The sequence below is a fragment of the Vicia villosa genome, linkage group LG1 (genome assembly GCF_029867415.1).
Source record: "Vicia villosa cultivar HV-30 ecotype Madison, WI linkage group LG1, Vvil1.0, whole genome shotgun sequence".
NCBI classification, from domain to species: domain Eukaryota; kingdom Viridiplantae; phylum Streptophyta; class Magnoliopsida; order Fabales; family Fabaceae; genus Vicia; species Vicia villosa.
In genome coordinates this window covers 97,175,187-97,191,319 of record NC_081180.1, presented here as the reverse complement: position 1 = coordinate 97,191,319, position 16,133 = coordinate 97,175,187, and the positions used below count along the sequence as shown (strand labels likewise).

Sequence of the window (16,133 nt, the reverse complement as noted above, 5' to 3'; positions counted from 1 at the left end):
AACCTAAAAGATGACTAAAAGTTATATACCTGATGATGCTGCCTTCTCAATTTTATCAAAACTCCCTCTTAAATCTTTGCATCGATTTTCTTGTTTACAAAAATCATGGTCTCTAGATTCATCTTTCATGATCAAGCTCAAGAATAACGTAATATATAACAATCCTGGTGATTCATTTCTACCGTTATATTTATCCGAAAATGAGTTGTATTATTTTCGTGGAGAAAGATTCGAGAAGAAGACTAAATTAGATTTTCCAACTTCATTTAACATTCAAGAGTTTGATATATTTGGCTTTTCTAGTGTTAAAGGCATATTTTGTCTGATTGAATCTTTATATACACAACCTCAAAGAGTTGTATTGTGGAACCCAACCACCGAAGAATTCAAGATCATTCCTCCCAGCTTGCGTGTGTCACGTCTCATTGAATCTTCTCCCCATGATGATGAATGGCCAGAGTTTTATGTTCATGGATTTGGTTATGACCAATTAACAATGACTATAAGGTGGTTCGTTGTGTACAAATTCCTCTAACTCATTATCTACACATCTTTTGGGAGATATATAGCTTAAGAAATAATTGTTGGAGTGAACTTAAATTTAAGATGCCTGCTTCTTATTCGGATCGTCAGGATCTCTATGTGTACACCGACGGAACATGTCATTGGTTGTCTGTACGTTATAAAGGTTATAAAGATAGACTATGTTTAATATCATTTTATTTAAACAATGAAGTCTTCAAAAAAACATATATACCTTACATGGATGAAACTTTTGATCGGGAAGGAGAAGGGATACAACTGATTGTGTTACAAAAGTTCATTGGCTTAATATCATATCATAAGTCTACGACTACACTTCACATATCAATTTTAGGTGAAATCGGCGTGAAGAAGTCATGGACCAAACTTATTGTTATTGGGATGACACCTAGCCTTATGCATCCTATCAGGGCGGAAAAGAATGAAGAAATAACAAACAATAAGCTAACCTGGTTTGACCATTTAATTACTCATATATTTGAGAAGCTTGAAGGTAAACAACATACTTCTCTAGTATATTATGAGAAAAATTATTCACCAACAGCAGGAATGGACCTCATTGTTCGTAGACCTCCAATTATCAATGTATACCTTAGGCGTAAGCGCAAGGTCGATTTAATTAGTCCTAAATTATATACGAGTAATTGTAAAAGAATGAGATTAATTTAATTTGTTATTGTTTGATTGGGTTTGTGAGAGACTACAAACTCTAATCTTAGTGGTATTATTAAAAAAAATTGTAACAACTACTGTATGAGATTATTCTCTGTTTAATTATCAATTTCTTATTTTTATTGTTTGTTCTTTTCATCATCATTATTATTATTAGTATTATTATTATTTTATTATTATTATTATTATTATTATTATTATTATTATTTTTATTATTAGTATTATTATTATATTTTGTCATAGTTTATTCAATTGATTTATAAAAGATTAATTTATGAATTTGTTGTCTATATGAAGTTGAAATAAATCTAAATTATCATATATTTTTAAATGATTGGTATTAAGTTTTTACCATTTTTTGGTATAATAGTTATGGTTGATTGGAACGAACATGTAGATTATAAAAATCTATTGAATGTAAATCATGATAGGTTGTGAATGCGTTTATCTTTTTTACAAATTTAATTTATTGTTAGGTTCAATACTTGTAATTTTTACCGTCCAAATTGATTTATCAAATTTTTTTATTTCACATGATCTTTCATGCCTTTACATGTAATAAAGGCGTGTGTGAGAATAAATATACGGAATAAAAAGTAATATAGGTAGTTTTTTAAAGCTCTATTTAAATCATATAAATATGCTAGGATCCATAGAATGCTCAATAAAATAATATTGTGTACCATTATTTAGGATCCATAGTTACCTCTCTAACTATGTATACTTACGACGTATTAGTAGAAGTTTTTGGTGCTCATAATCTCTCATTCTTATCGTGCTAAGAGGCCCTCTAAATATGCATACTTATGACATTTAACGAAAAATAATTTTTGTCAATTTATGTTGACATTTGTTAACAAATCAAAAATCAGACCAGTTACTAATTTTAATCTTTATATTAATTGAAATATTCCTTAATTAACTATTCAATATTTTTTAAAATAATCATGTATACTATAATTTATAGTATACCTGGGTGTATGGGATAACATATCATTGTCTCTATAATGTATATGCAGTGGCGGAACCAGAATAAATTTTATGGGGTGGCTGCTAAATTAAACTATAATTTATAAATCAATTATTCATACCATAATGTATATAAAATATCTAAATTGTAATAAACATAAAGTTGAACATGAAATAATTAAAAATTATTGCATAAAAATACATAAAGTAATGCTCTACAGTTTTTGAGTAGCTTGAAATCACCAATAATAGTCTCGAAATCAATACTTGCAGCAATTTCTCTTTCGATGTTAACCGCCATGCTATCTCCTAGAAAATCAACTTCCATTTTGTTTCTCAATCTTGTCTTGATAATTTTTATTGTCGAAAAAAATCTTTCCGTAGTAATTGTAGATACAGGGAGAGTCATTGTGATCTTTGCTAAGGCTTCTGCATCAATCCATTTGGAAAAAATAGTTTATAGCTATAATAACAAATTTAGTTACTCCAAAGCCACTGTAAAAAGGCCAAGGATATTTATGCCCCATTGGGAGAATGTCCATGGTCCAGTTAACATGTTGAGATTGAATGGCAGGGTGATATGTAACACCCGAGGCCGAAGAAGGCGAGGGGTGGTTGCACCGCATGAAACATCTGAGGCCAATGGGGGCTAGGGTGGTCGCCACATCGGAATGAGAGGGATCCTGAGGCCGTGCAGGTATGAGACTGCATGGTTGAAGGAAAAGCTTATAAGGATTGATGGGTACTACCTATACCAACAAGATGCATCTTCTTTTCAGTAGCTCATTCCATAAGAACTCCACAGTTAAGCGTGCTTGACTTGGAGTAGTATTGGGATGGGTGACCTTCTGTGAAGTTTCCCAGAAAGTGTGTGAGTGAGGTCAAAGCATGCTGAAAAGACTCGTGTTGGTTTGTGAGGCCAGTCGATCATCCCGAAAGCAGTCTGGGGCGTTACAAATGGTATCAGAGCCAGACCTCTCCTAGTACGATGTGGTTCGAGGACGAACCATGCGGAAGCTGGTGGGCATGTAACACCCGAGGCCGAAGAAGGCGAGGGGTGGTTGCACCGCATGGAACACCTGAGGCCAATGGGGGCTAGGGTGGTCGCCACATCGGAATGAGAGGGATCCTGAGGCCGTGCAGGTATGGGACTGCATGGTTGAAGGAAAAACTTTTAAGGATTGATGGGTACTACCTATACCAACAAGATGCATCTTCTTTTCAGTAGCTCAATCCATAAGAACTCCACAGTTAAGCGAGCTTGACTTGGAGTAGTATTGGGATGGGTGACCTTCTGGGAAGTTTCCCAAAAAGCGTGTGAGTGAGGTCAAAGCATGCTGAAAAGACTCGTGTTGGTTTGTGGGGCCAGTCGATCATCCCGAAAGCAGTCTGGGGCGTTACATGATATGAATGTCACCATGCTTCTGAGATTGTTCACATTTTTTGCTCTAATTGTTGACTTTTCGAACCATTGAAGGCCAATAGTAATCGGCCTTGAGAATCTTTGTGGTGATGGCTTTTCCTCCTAGATGTTGCCTCGATATACCTTCATGTACTTTAACAAGAAAATTTCCGGATTTCTCTTCTTCTATACATTTTAACAAAATGGTGGACATGTTTCTTTTGTACAGCCTTACTCCTATAATTGAATACGAACATAATGGTAGGAAATTTGAAACGTGAGGATATTTCTACTAACAATCCTTAATCTCTCTCAGGATGAGCCCCCACGATAATTCGTCTATTATTTCACGACTCGTCTGTGAAGACGGTCCACTTTGTGAATGGTTCTTAAGTGACTGACGTCATTTCTGTGATGAGATTTGAAAAGATTTAAGCTTTAAGTTTGTTGTAGGCTCAAATGAGATATCGAACCCAAATATCTTGATCGACTCTTTCCTCACTCGTCTTACTAAATCTGGTTTGTGCAAGACCTGCTTTAAAGGTTTGTATGTTCGAACTATTATCACAAGTATAATTGTTTTCTTATCACAAATCCAATAGTTTAAAGTTGAATTTTTTTCGATTGTAAATACTGAGTATATGTTTAATCTAGTAGAGTACAATAATCAATTAGTTTGTAAGAACACATGTTTAATGAAATAAGTTACGAGAATCAAAGTTTAATAATTTAGATTCTCTATCATACCAAGTAAGGACGTCAATTTTATGAATCAAGTTACATTATTTTCATATACATTTTATTTTATTTAATATAGCTTTTTATATATTTATATAAATTTTTACTAGTTTAATTTTTCTATATTTTATATTAATTTAATCTTTTAATTTAAATTTTTTTTATTCATTATTTGTCTCTATTTATAATTTTATTTATTATTTATCATTAGTGAGTTAAATTTAACTTTCAATAAAAAAAAAGAATGTGTGTAACACCCCGTACATATATGTCTAGAATAATATGCGGTAATGTTATTTATGATACAAGAAACATATAAACTAGGTGAAAGACAAGAATTGAAAAAAAACTGAATACAACATAAATCTTAATTATAGAGTATCCAAGAAGCTTGTCTTCATCATTGCACAGCGGAAAGGTAACTTCTACAGAGGTCTTCCTGCTTCTGCACATCTGCAGCTTCGAAACCGATCATCTAGCAAATCTAACACTTATAACCTGTTCCTGAAAATAATAATAATTGGAATGGGGTGAGATTACTAAATCTCAGTGAGTTCCCCCATCTTACGGGTTCACTCGGTTCTACAGGGTGCATGCATTATAAACGGATTCACCTAGAATCCGGGGTTATGCCTCACGTTTAGGTGCAAATACAAACAAGGGTGTCACCACAATTGGAACTCCCTTAACTAGCCAATGAGGCGTTCAATAAAACAACAATTCACAATATGCAAACTCACATCCTTATGTGAGGAATCAAGGAGTTATACCCATCTGACTAGGCTACCTCTGCTACGTACCCTCGGTGAGTATCCAAGTACATATATGTCAAAAGACTTGCACAAGCACACCGCACGATGAATTCGGGTCATTCCTATATGGAATTCCACCCGAGATGAGTTAAGTTGTACCATTGCCTACGTGGCATTTACAACCTCATCACCAAGCACGCCAGTGAGTTACCAAGTGGGAAACGCCATTAAAGACCCCGGTCTTGCTTCCACTGCAATGGTATTCATCCTCTGTACGCAGGTGAGTAAACAGGTGCAATATGTCCTTTTCGACGTACAAGCCCACCGGGCGAAAGCCTAGTAACATTGTCTAATTGACGTTACTAGAGGCAAGTAATTCAGTGATTGCCTACGTGGCATCACCCACTTACCATACTAATCACGCAGGTGAGTTACCAAGTGGGAAACACCATTAAAGACCCTCACTTGCTTCCACCGCAATAGTAGCTCAGGTAACGCAAAATATACGGATATAGACACGTATATACAACAGGCATAAAAGCCAAATCATCCATAGTATATAATACATATCACAAACGCCACACAGGCTACCAATGGGCATCCACATAGTGGGTAAATAAGATTTACTATCCTAGTAGTACGGTTATACTCCGATTCACGCATATTCAACCAAGGCAAGTTCACAAAATCAAGCATACGAACGTCCAACCGGAACGACGGGAAAACAATTTACATTGTATTATATGCACATAATATTAGACAAAATCCATCGTAAAAATATCATGCCATTTGTACATACTCGTCACATGTGAGTTAAATATGTTTAGATCATGGAATATATTAAACATAATCAGACCATATAATTATTTAGAACGTACATGGACACACATTAGTCTCATAACAAAGAGGCTTCCGATTCCCGACATGGAACGAAACCGCACTCGGGGAATTAAACATACATTTCTTAATTCTATTAATGTTAATCCAACATCATGTAACTAAAAGTCCATTTTCCATAACTTTCAAATCAATTAAAAGCATTATATCTAAGCACATTCATAAAGATCATTAAAAGACCTTTCCAACGCTTCCGACCGGGCTTCGTTTCGAGTTGTAGAACTCAAGTTATGGTCGAAACAATAAAGGAATAATTTTCTGTCAGGTGCAATCGATTTGCACCAGTGTGCAATCGATTGCTCGCTGAACCAGAAGCGCAGAATGTCAATTTTTCACAGTGCAATCGATTGCTTGACCCCTGCAATCGATTGCTTACTGAACCAGAAGCCAAAATCACATTTTTCTTGCAATATACCAGTTCCAATAGTGTTCTAACTCATCCTTAGATTACCCAACAACCCAAATACGAATTCCATCATATTTCAACATTCCATAACATAAAATTGCATCAAAGGAACAAGTATATGACTGATTAAATTAACATGCAATTGATCATCCTCACTCTAACCCCAATATCATGCAATTTCACAAAACCCCAAATTCTACCCAAGCTCTAACTATGGAACTCACCTCAAGCTTGAAGGTTCTGAGTTGCAGAGATGAAGATAATAACAATGCTGCTCCCACAATCCTTTCTTAATCAAGGTTTTGCTCCCATCATCATCAATCCCGTAACCCTCATATTCACACTTTCAGCATGGATCACTCAACTTCAGACCAGATTATCTCCATCAATATAGTGCCTATAAATGCAAACCATATATGCAAATCATAGAGAAATTCGTAAGCTTTCCAACAAGACCAGAATCATCTCAATCGGAGTTACGAGCAGAGAGATATTACCTTTTTAGTGAGGGCTGTACCATAGTTGCGAAAATGAGTTTTGAAGATGAACACATGAGCTTCTCTTCCTTAACACTCTCCACTCCACTTATAAAAATCTGTTTTAAGAAACACCATCACTCCAAACATGCCTTAAGTCCACATGCACAATGTATAATGTCCAAATTGTCCTTTAACTGAGTGGCAATTACAACAATGCCACTTGGTTCATTTCCAACTAATTACCCAATTCTATTTAAGGCTTCTAGTACATATACAATAATGCTTAAGTTAATATGGGATATTACAATGTGTTAGAATGTGTATCTTAATACTTGCTCAAAAAATTCCCTTTAAAATAGATTAAAATATTTTTTTTACATACAGAATTATTAAGAATTTAATTGGATCACAACCTTTAATTTGTTAGAATTGTTTGACATTTATTTTCATTTTTTTAAAAATAATATAATTGAGTGGCTAGATACATTGATAGTGTAAAATAATTACATTTACAAAATTATTAATTGTTCTTTTCGGTCCCCATAAAAATAAGCAATTTTTAGTTTCCAAAATTATATTACAAATAATTTTAATACTTTCTATATAAAAAAATTGCACTTAAAATTTTTAAATTTATTATGAAAAATAGTGAAATGAAAAATGTAAATTTTCCGCTTTTATTAAATCTTTAAATGCAAACAAAATTTTAAATTTAAACGTTGTGACGGTTGGTAGAATTCTAAGAAAGGAAACAAAATTCCCAAAGGACACATTGGCTGGTTCGTAAAGCATGATGATGTTAGTATATATATTGAAGATAATTCTATGAATTTCCATACGTTCTATTCAAGAATATCAATTCAAGTTCTGAGTAATTTCTGCCAAAGTAAGTCTTTTTGCAGTCATATTATCATTATTATTTTTATCTTAATTATTCATTATTGATATCAGTTTAATTTTATTTTACCAGATATTTTGTTTCAGTATATATCTCCTTGATTTGAGTAGATTTTATTTACATTCTATCAATTTTATTTATTTGATTTGAGTAGATTTTGTTTACCTATCAATTTAGTTTATTTGATTTGAAAATATATATCTCTTTTATTCGAAGAGTAGATTTTGTTTGTGTTTCCTTATAAAAAAAAACGTTCTTTTACTGAAATAAAATAGTTCTCAATTCATATAATATATCGAACAAGGAATCACAAACTTCTAACATTTTTTTTAATGTAATTATTAAAAAAATATTATAATGGAAAATAAATAAATGTTGAGTTATAACTCACTTTGTTTTTTTACTCTATATCTTTCAGGCAGGAGCATAGTTTATTTTTTGTTGCTACAATAACCTAAAAGATGACTAAAAGTTATATACCTGATGATGCTGCCTTCTCAATTTTATCAAAACTCCCTCTTAAATCTTTGCATCGATTTTCTTGTTTACAAAAATCATGGTCTCTAGATTCATCTTTCATGATCAAGCTCAAGAATAACGTAATATATAACAATCCTGGTGATTCATTTCTACCGTTATATTTATCTGAAAATGAGTTGTATTATTTTCGTGAAGAAAGATTCGAGAAGAAGACTAAATTAGATTTTCCAACTTCATTTAACATTCAAGAGTTTGATATATTTGGCTTTTCTAGTGTTAAAGGCATATTTTGTATGATTGAATCTTTATATACACAACCTCAAAGAGTTGTATTGTGGAACCCAACCACCGAAGAATTCAAGATCATTCCTCCCAGCTTGTGTGTGTCACGTCTCATTGAATCTTCTCCCCATGATGATGAATGGCCAGAGTTTTATGTTCATGGATTTGGTTATGACCAAGTTAACAATGACTATAAGGTGGTTCGTTGTGTACAAATTCCTCTAACTCATTATCTACACATCTTTTGGGAGATATATAGCTTAAGAAATAATTGTTGGAGTGAACTTAAATTTAAGATGCCTGCTTCTTATTCGGATCGTCAGGATCTCTATGTGTACACCGACGGAACATGTCATTGGTTGTCTGTACGCTATAAAGGTTATAAAGATAGACTATGTTTAATATCATTTTATTTAAACAATGAAGTCTTCAAAAAAACATATATACCTTACATGGATGAAACTTTTGATCGGGAAGGAGAAGGGATACAACTGATTGTGTTACAAAAGTTCATTGGCTTAATATCATATCATAAGTCTACGACTACACTTCACATATCAATTTTAGGTGAAATCGGCGTGAAGAAGTCATGGACCAAACTTATTGTTATTGGGATGACACCTAGTCTTATGCATCCTATCAGGGCGGAAAAGAATGAAGAAATAACAAACAATAACCTAACCTGGTTTGACCATTTAATTACTCATATATTTGAGAAGCTTGAAGGTAAACAACATACTTCTCTAGTATATTATGAGAAAAATTATTCACCAACAGCAGGAATGAACCTCATTGTTCGTAGACCTCCAATTATCAATGTATACCTTAGGCGTAAGCGCAAGGTCGATTTAATTAGTCCTAAATTATATACGAGTAATTGTAAAAGAATGAGATTAATTTAATTTGTTATTGTTTGATTGGGTTTGTGAGAGACTACAGACTCTAATCTTAGTGGTATTATTAAAAAAAATTGTAACAACTACTGTATGAGATTATTCTCTGTTTAATTATCAATTTCTTATTTTTATTGTTTGTTCTTTTCATTATTATTATTATTATTATTATTATTATTATTATTATTATTATTATTTTTTTATTATTATTATTATTATTATTATTATTATTATTATTATTATTATTATATTTTGTCATAGTTTATTCAATTGATTTATAAAAGATTAATTTATGAATTTGTTGTCTATATGAAGTTGAAATAAATCTAAATTATCATATATTTTTAAATGATTGGTATTAAGTTTTTACCATTTTTTGGTATAATAGTTATGGTTGATTGGAACGAACATGTAGATTATAAAAATCTATTGAAAGTAAATCATGATAGGTTGTGAATGCGTTTATCTTTTTTACAAATTTAATTTATTGTTAGGTTCAATATTTGTAATTTTTACCGTCGAAATTGATTTATCAAATTTTTTTATTTCACATGATCTTTCATGCCTTTACATGTAATAAAGGCGTGTGTGAGAATAAATATACGGAATAAAAAGTAATATAGGTAGTTTTTTAAAGCTCTATTTAAATCATATAAATATGCTAGGATCCATAGAATGCTCAATAAAATAATATTGTGTACCATTATTTAGGATCCATAGTTACCTCTCTAACTTTGTATACTTACGACGTATTAGTAGAAGTTTTTGGTGCTCATAATCTCTCATTCTTATCGTGCTAAGAGGCCCTCTAAATATGCATACTTATGACATTTAACGAAAAATAATTTTTGTCAATTTATGTTGACATTTGTTAACAAATCACAAATCAGACCGGTTACTAATTTTAATCTTTATATTAATTGAAATATTCCTTAATTAACTATTCAATATTTTTTTAAAATAATCATGTATACTATAATTTATAGTATACCTTGGTGTATGGGATAACATATCATTGTCTCTATAATGTATATGCAGTGGCGGAACCAGAATAAATTTTATGGGGTGGCTGCTAAATTAAACTATAATTTATAAATCAAATATTCATACCATAATGTATATAAAATATCTAAATTGTAATAAACATAAAGTTGAACATGAAATAATTAAAAATTATTGCATAAAAATACATAAAGTAATGCTCTACAGTTTTTGAGTAGCTTGAAATCACCAATAATAGTCTCGAAATCAATACTTGCAACAATTTCTCTTTCGATGTTAACCTCCATGCTATCTCCTAGAAAATCAACTTCCATTTTGTTTCTCAATCTTGTCTTGATCATTTTTATTGTCAAAAAAAATCTTTCCGTAGTAATTGTAGATACAGGGAGAGTCATTGTGATCTTTGCTAAGGCTTCTGCATCAGTCCATTTGGAAAAAATAGTTTATAGCTATAATAACAAATTTAGTTACTCCAAAGCCAGTGTAAAAAGGCCAAGGATATTTATGCCCCATTGGGAGAATGTCCATGGTCCAGTTAACATGTTGAGATTGAATGGCAGGGTGATATGTAACACTCGAGGCCGAAGAAGGCGAGGGGTGGTTGCACCGCATGGAACACCTGAGGCCAATGGGGGCTAGGGTGGTCGCCACATCGGAATGAGAGGGATCCTGAGGCCGTGCAGGTATGGGACTGCATGGTTGAAGGAAAAGCTTATAAGGATTGATGGGTACTTGATCGGAAAAATAGCAAGTGTACTATTTTTACCGGTGTAGTTCTAATGGGTTTTACCCCAAGTATCGATCATGAGGATTGCATAGTAAATATAAATTATTGTAATAGTCAATTAAACAAAATGGCATATAGGTGTTTTTGTTATAATGCAATAAGTGAATTCAAATAAAATTAATAAAAATAAGCTTAAATTAGAGTTTGACTTTTAGATATAATTTAGGATAATGCCAAGGTAGGTGTATGATTTGCCTTATAATGACTCTGTAAAAAGATCTCTTTAATAAGTTCATAGGATGCAACTATTTGTTCTTAAGGGTGTTTTCCTAAGTCCTTAGTGAAAACCTTTTGGGTTGCAATCCTAATGCCTAAGTCCTTAGAAACAAAGGTTTGGAAACCAAAGATGTAATTAATCAAGAATGTTCAAATAACCTTTCAATATCCTTAGTCCTAGGTGATAACTATAAGATCTAATTGTTTAAAAACCTTAACAACCGTAGTCCTACAAATTGTTAACCGTAGATCAATCTTTGTTTTGCCGACAAAGAAAGCATAAAAACATTAAACAATCAAATTGCATAATACAAATACTTGATTAAAGAAATACGGAACTCAAAGTCATTACAATTCAAATCAGGGACACCCCCTTGGCATTGGGGGGTTTAGCCTCTCATACTATTCAAGAAACCAAAATCAAAAAGTTTAGACATTTACAAAGATTAGGAGAACTCAGATCTTCAATGGTGTCCACCGTTGAATCTCTTCATCTTCCAGCACCTTGATGAAGCTATCTTTCTCTGCTCTGGAATTCTATCGTACGATCAAAAGTGTCTTCTCCTTGTCTCTCAATCCTCTTTTAATCCCTCTAGGTTTTCAGATCTCAGCCCGAATACCCAAATTGCCCCGGAACTTTAAAATTGTAAAAACATAGAAAATCAGAAATTTTGTCCGCACAGGCTGACACGGCCGTGTCACTTGACACGGGCTGACCGTGTCAGCTTCTGCCACTTTTGGGGAGAATTTTTCAGCAGGTCGGACACGGCCGTGTCACTTGATACAGTCTGACCGTGTCCGACCCTGCCTCTTTTGGCTTTGACTTCAACATCAAAGTTGTAGCACTTTTCGTTAGCGAAATTTTGCCACCGGAACCGCGTCATTCCGAGTTACGAAGCTTCAGTTATGATCAAAATACTACACGTCTGTCACGATTTTCAGCTTCTGTTACACCAACACTTGTGCAATTTCCATCTGATCCAGAATTAACCTACAACCACCAAGTAGAGAGATCAAAAGCACCTAATAGACAAAGATAAATGGCACAAAAACAAAATGCACACAAAATAACTAGAATTAGATGAATCAAAGAAAAACACTTAAAAACAACCACAAAGTGTTACCAAGTATGACGATCTTATGCCGAATTTATGACGAAATTAAGTAGAAATGGTGACCGATCAGTACTACCTATACCAACAAGATGCATCTTCTTTTCGGTAGCTCATTCCATAAGAACTCCACAGTTAAGCGTGCTTGACTTGGAGTAGTATTGGGATGGGTGACCTTCTGGGAAGTGTCCCAGAAAGCGTGTGAGTGAGGTCAAAGCATGCTGAAAAGACTCGTGTTAGTTTGTGGGGCCAGTCGTTCATCCCGAAAGCAGTCTGGGGCGTTACATGATATGAATGTCACCATGCTTCTGAGATTGTTCACATTTTTTGCTCTAATTGTTGACTTTTTGAACCATTGAAGGCCAATAGTAATCGGCCTTGAGAATCTTTGTGGCGATGGCTTTTCCTCCTAGATGTTGCCTCGATATACCTTCATGTACTTTAACAAGAAAATTTCTGGTTTTCTCTTCTTCTATACATTTTAACAAAATGGTGGACATGTTTCTTTTGTACAGCCTTTCTCCTATAATTGAATACGAACATAGTGGTAGGAAATTTGAAACGTGAGGATATTTCTACTAACAATCCTTAATCTCTCTCAAGGATGAGCCCCCACGATAATTCGTCTATTATTTCACGACTCGTCTGTGAAGTCGGTCCACTTTGTGAATGGTTCTTAAGTGACTGACGTCATTTCTGTGATGAGATATGAAAAGATTTAAGCTTTAAGTTTGTTGTAGGCTCAAATGAGATATCGAATCCAAATATCTTGATCGACTCTTTCCTCACTCGTCTTACTAAATCTGGTTTGTGCAAGACCTGCTTTAAAGGTTTGTATGTTCGAACTATTATCACAAGTATAATTGTTTTCTTATCACAAATCCGATAGTTTAAAGTTGAATTTTTTTCGATTGTAAATACTGAGTATATGTTTAATCTAGTAGAGTACAAGAATCAATTAGTTTGTAAGGACACATGTTTAATGAAATAAGTTACGAGAATCAAAGTTTAATAATTTAGATTCTCTATCATACCAAGTAAGGACGTCAATTTTATGAATCAAGTTACATTATTTTCATATACATTTTATTTTATTTAATAGAGCTTTTTATATATTTATATAAATTTTTACTAGTTTAATTTTTCTATATTTTATATTAATTTAATCTTTTAATTTTAAATTTTTTTTTATTCATTCTTTGTTTCTATTTTTAATTTTATTTATTATTTATCATTAGTGAGTTAAATTTAACTTTCAATAAAAAAAAGAATGTGTTAGAATGTGTATCTTAATACTTGCTGAAAAAATTCCCTTTAAAATAGATTAAATTATATATTTTTTTACTTACAGAATTATTAAGAATTTAATTGGATCACAACCTTTAATTTGTTAGAATTGTTTGACTTTTATTTTCGTTTTTTTAAAAATAATATAATTGAGTGGCTAGATACATTGATAGTGTACAAAAATTTACATTTACAAAATTATTAATTGTTCTTTTCGGTCCCCATAAAAATAAGCAATTTTTAGTTTCCAAAATTAAATTACAAATAATTTTAATACTTTCTATATAAAAAAATTGCACTTAAAATTTTTAAATTTATTATGAAAAATAGTGAAACGAAAAATGTAAATTTTCCGCTTTTATTAAATCTTTAAATGCAAACAAAATTTTAAATTTAAACGTTGTGACGGTTGGTAGAATTCTAAGAAAGGAAAGGACACATTGGTTGGTTCGTAAAGCATGATGATGTTAGTGTATATATTGAAGATAATTTATGAATTTCCATACGTTCTATTCAAGAATATGAATTCAAGTTCTGAGTAATTTCTGCCAAAGTAAGTCTTTTTGCAGTCATATTATCATTATTATTTTTATCTTAATTTTTATCTTAATTATTCATTATTGATATCAGTTAAGTTTTATTTTACCAGATATTTTGTTTCAGTATATATCTCCTTGATTTGAGTAGATTTTATTTACATTCTATCAATTTTATTTATTTGATTTGAGTAGATTTTGTTTACCTATCAATTTAGTTTATTTGATTTGAAAATATATATCTCTTTTATTCGAAGAGTAGATTTTGTTTGTGTTTCCTTATAAAAAAAAACGTTCTTTTACTGAAATAAAATAGTTCTCAATAAATGTTGAGTTATAACTCACTTTGTTTTTTTACTCTATATCTTTCAGGCAGGAGCATAGTTTATTTTTTGTTGCTACAATAACCTATAAGATGACTAAAAGTTATATACCTGATGATGCTGCCTTCTCAATTTTATAAAAACTCCCTCTTAAATCTTTGCATCGATTTTCTTGTTTACAAAAATCATGGTCTTTAGATTCATCTTTCATGATCAAGCTCAAGAATAACGTAATATATAACAATCCTGGTGATTCATTTCTACCGTTATATTTATCCGAAAATGAGTTGGATTATTTTCGTGGAGAAAGATTCGAGAAGAAGACTAAATTAGATTTTCCAACTTCATTTAACATTCAAGAGTTTGATATATTTGGCTTTTCTAGTGTTAAAGGCATATTTTGTCTGATTGAATCTTTATATACACAACCTCAAAGAGTTGTATTGTGGAACCCAACCACCGAAGAAATCAAGATCATTCCTCCCAGCTTGCGTGTGTCACGTCTCATTGAATCTTCTCCCCATGATGATGAATGGCCAGAGTTTTATGTTCATGGATTTGGTTATGACCAAGTTAACAATGACTATAAGGTGGTTCGTTGTGTACAAATTCCTCTAACTCATTATCTACACATCTTTTGGGAGATATATAGGTTAAGAAATAATTGTTGGAGTGAACTTAAATTTAAGATGCCTGCTTCTTATTCGAATCGTCAGGATCTCTATGTTTACACCGACGGAACATGTCATTGGTTGTCTGTACGTTATAAAGGTTATAAAGATAGACTATGTTTAATATCATTTTATTTAAACAATGAAGTCTTCAAAAAAACATATATACCTTACATGGATGAAACTTTTGATCGGGAAGGAGAAGGGATACAACTGATTGTGTTACAAAAGTTCATTGGCTTAATATCATATCATAAGTCTACGACTACACTTCACATATCAATTTTAGGTGAAATCGGCGTGAAGAAGTCATGGACCAAACTTATTGTTATTGGGATGACACCTAGTCTTATGCATCCTATTAGGGCGAAAAAGAATGAAGAAATAACAAACAATAAGCTAACCTGGTTTGACCATTTAATTACTCATATATTTGAGAAGCTTGAAGGTAAACAACATAATTCTCTAGTATAATATGAGAAAAACTATTCACCAACAGCAGGAATGGACCTCATTGTTCGTAGACCTCCAATTATCAATGTATACGTTAGGCGTAAGCGCAAGGTCGATTTAATTAGTCCTAAATTATATACGAGTAATTGTAAAAGAATGAGATTAATTTAATTTGTTATTGTTTGATTGGGTTTGTGAGAGACTACAGACTCTAATCTTAGTGGTATTATTAAAAAAAATTGTAACAACTACTGTATGAGATTATTCTCTGTTTAATTATCAATTTCTTATTTTTATTGTTTGTTCTTTTCATTATTATTATTATTATTATTATT

The 16,133-nt window shown here is 32.2% G+C and overlaps 3 protein-coding genes across 3 annotated transcripts; all 3 read left to right on the top strand.

The window, feature by feature from the left end:
• The first annotated feature begins 10 nt into the window (after positions 1 to 10).
• Positions 11 to 535, top strand: LOC131649837 (F-box protein At1g52495-like). Its single transcript, XM_058919591.1, has one exon. The coding sequence runs from the start codon at positions 11 to 13 to the stop codon at positions 533 to 535; it is 525 nt and encodes a 174-aa protein (XP_058775574.1).
• A 7,682-nt stretch (positions 536 to 8,217) lies between these two features.
• On the top strand, positions 8,218 to 9,420 carry LOC131649831 (putative F-box protein At3g16210). Its single transcript, XM_058919586.1, has one exon. It carries the CDS (start codon positions 8,218 to 8,220, stop codon positions 9,418 to 9,420), a length of 1,203 nt encoding a protein of 400 aa, XP_058775569.1.
• Positions 9,421 to 14,883: 5,463 nt separating this feature from the next.
• LOC131649824 (F-box protein At4g22390-like) lies at positions 14,884 to 15,819 on the top strand. The gene has a single exon (XM_058919581.1). The coding sequence runs from the start codon at positions 14,884 to 14,886 to the stop codon at positions 15,817 to 15,819; it is 936 nt and encodes a 311-aa protein (XP_058775564.1).
• Positions 15,820 to 16,133: the final 314 nt, after the last annotated feature.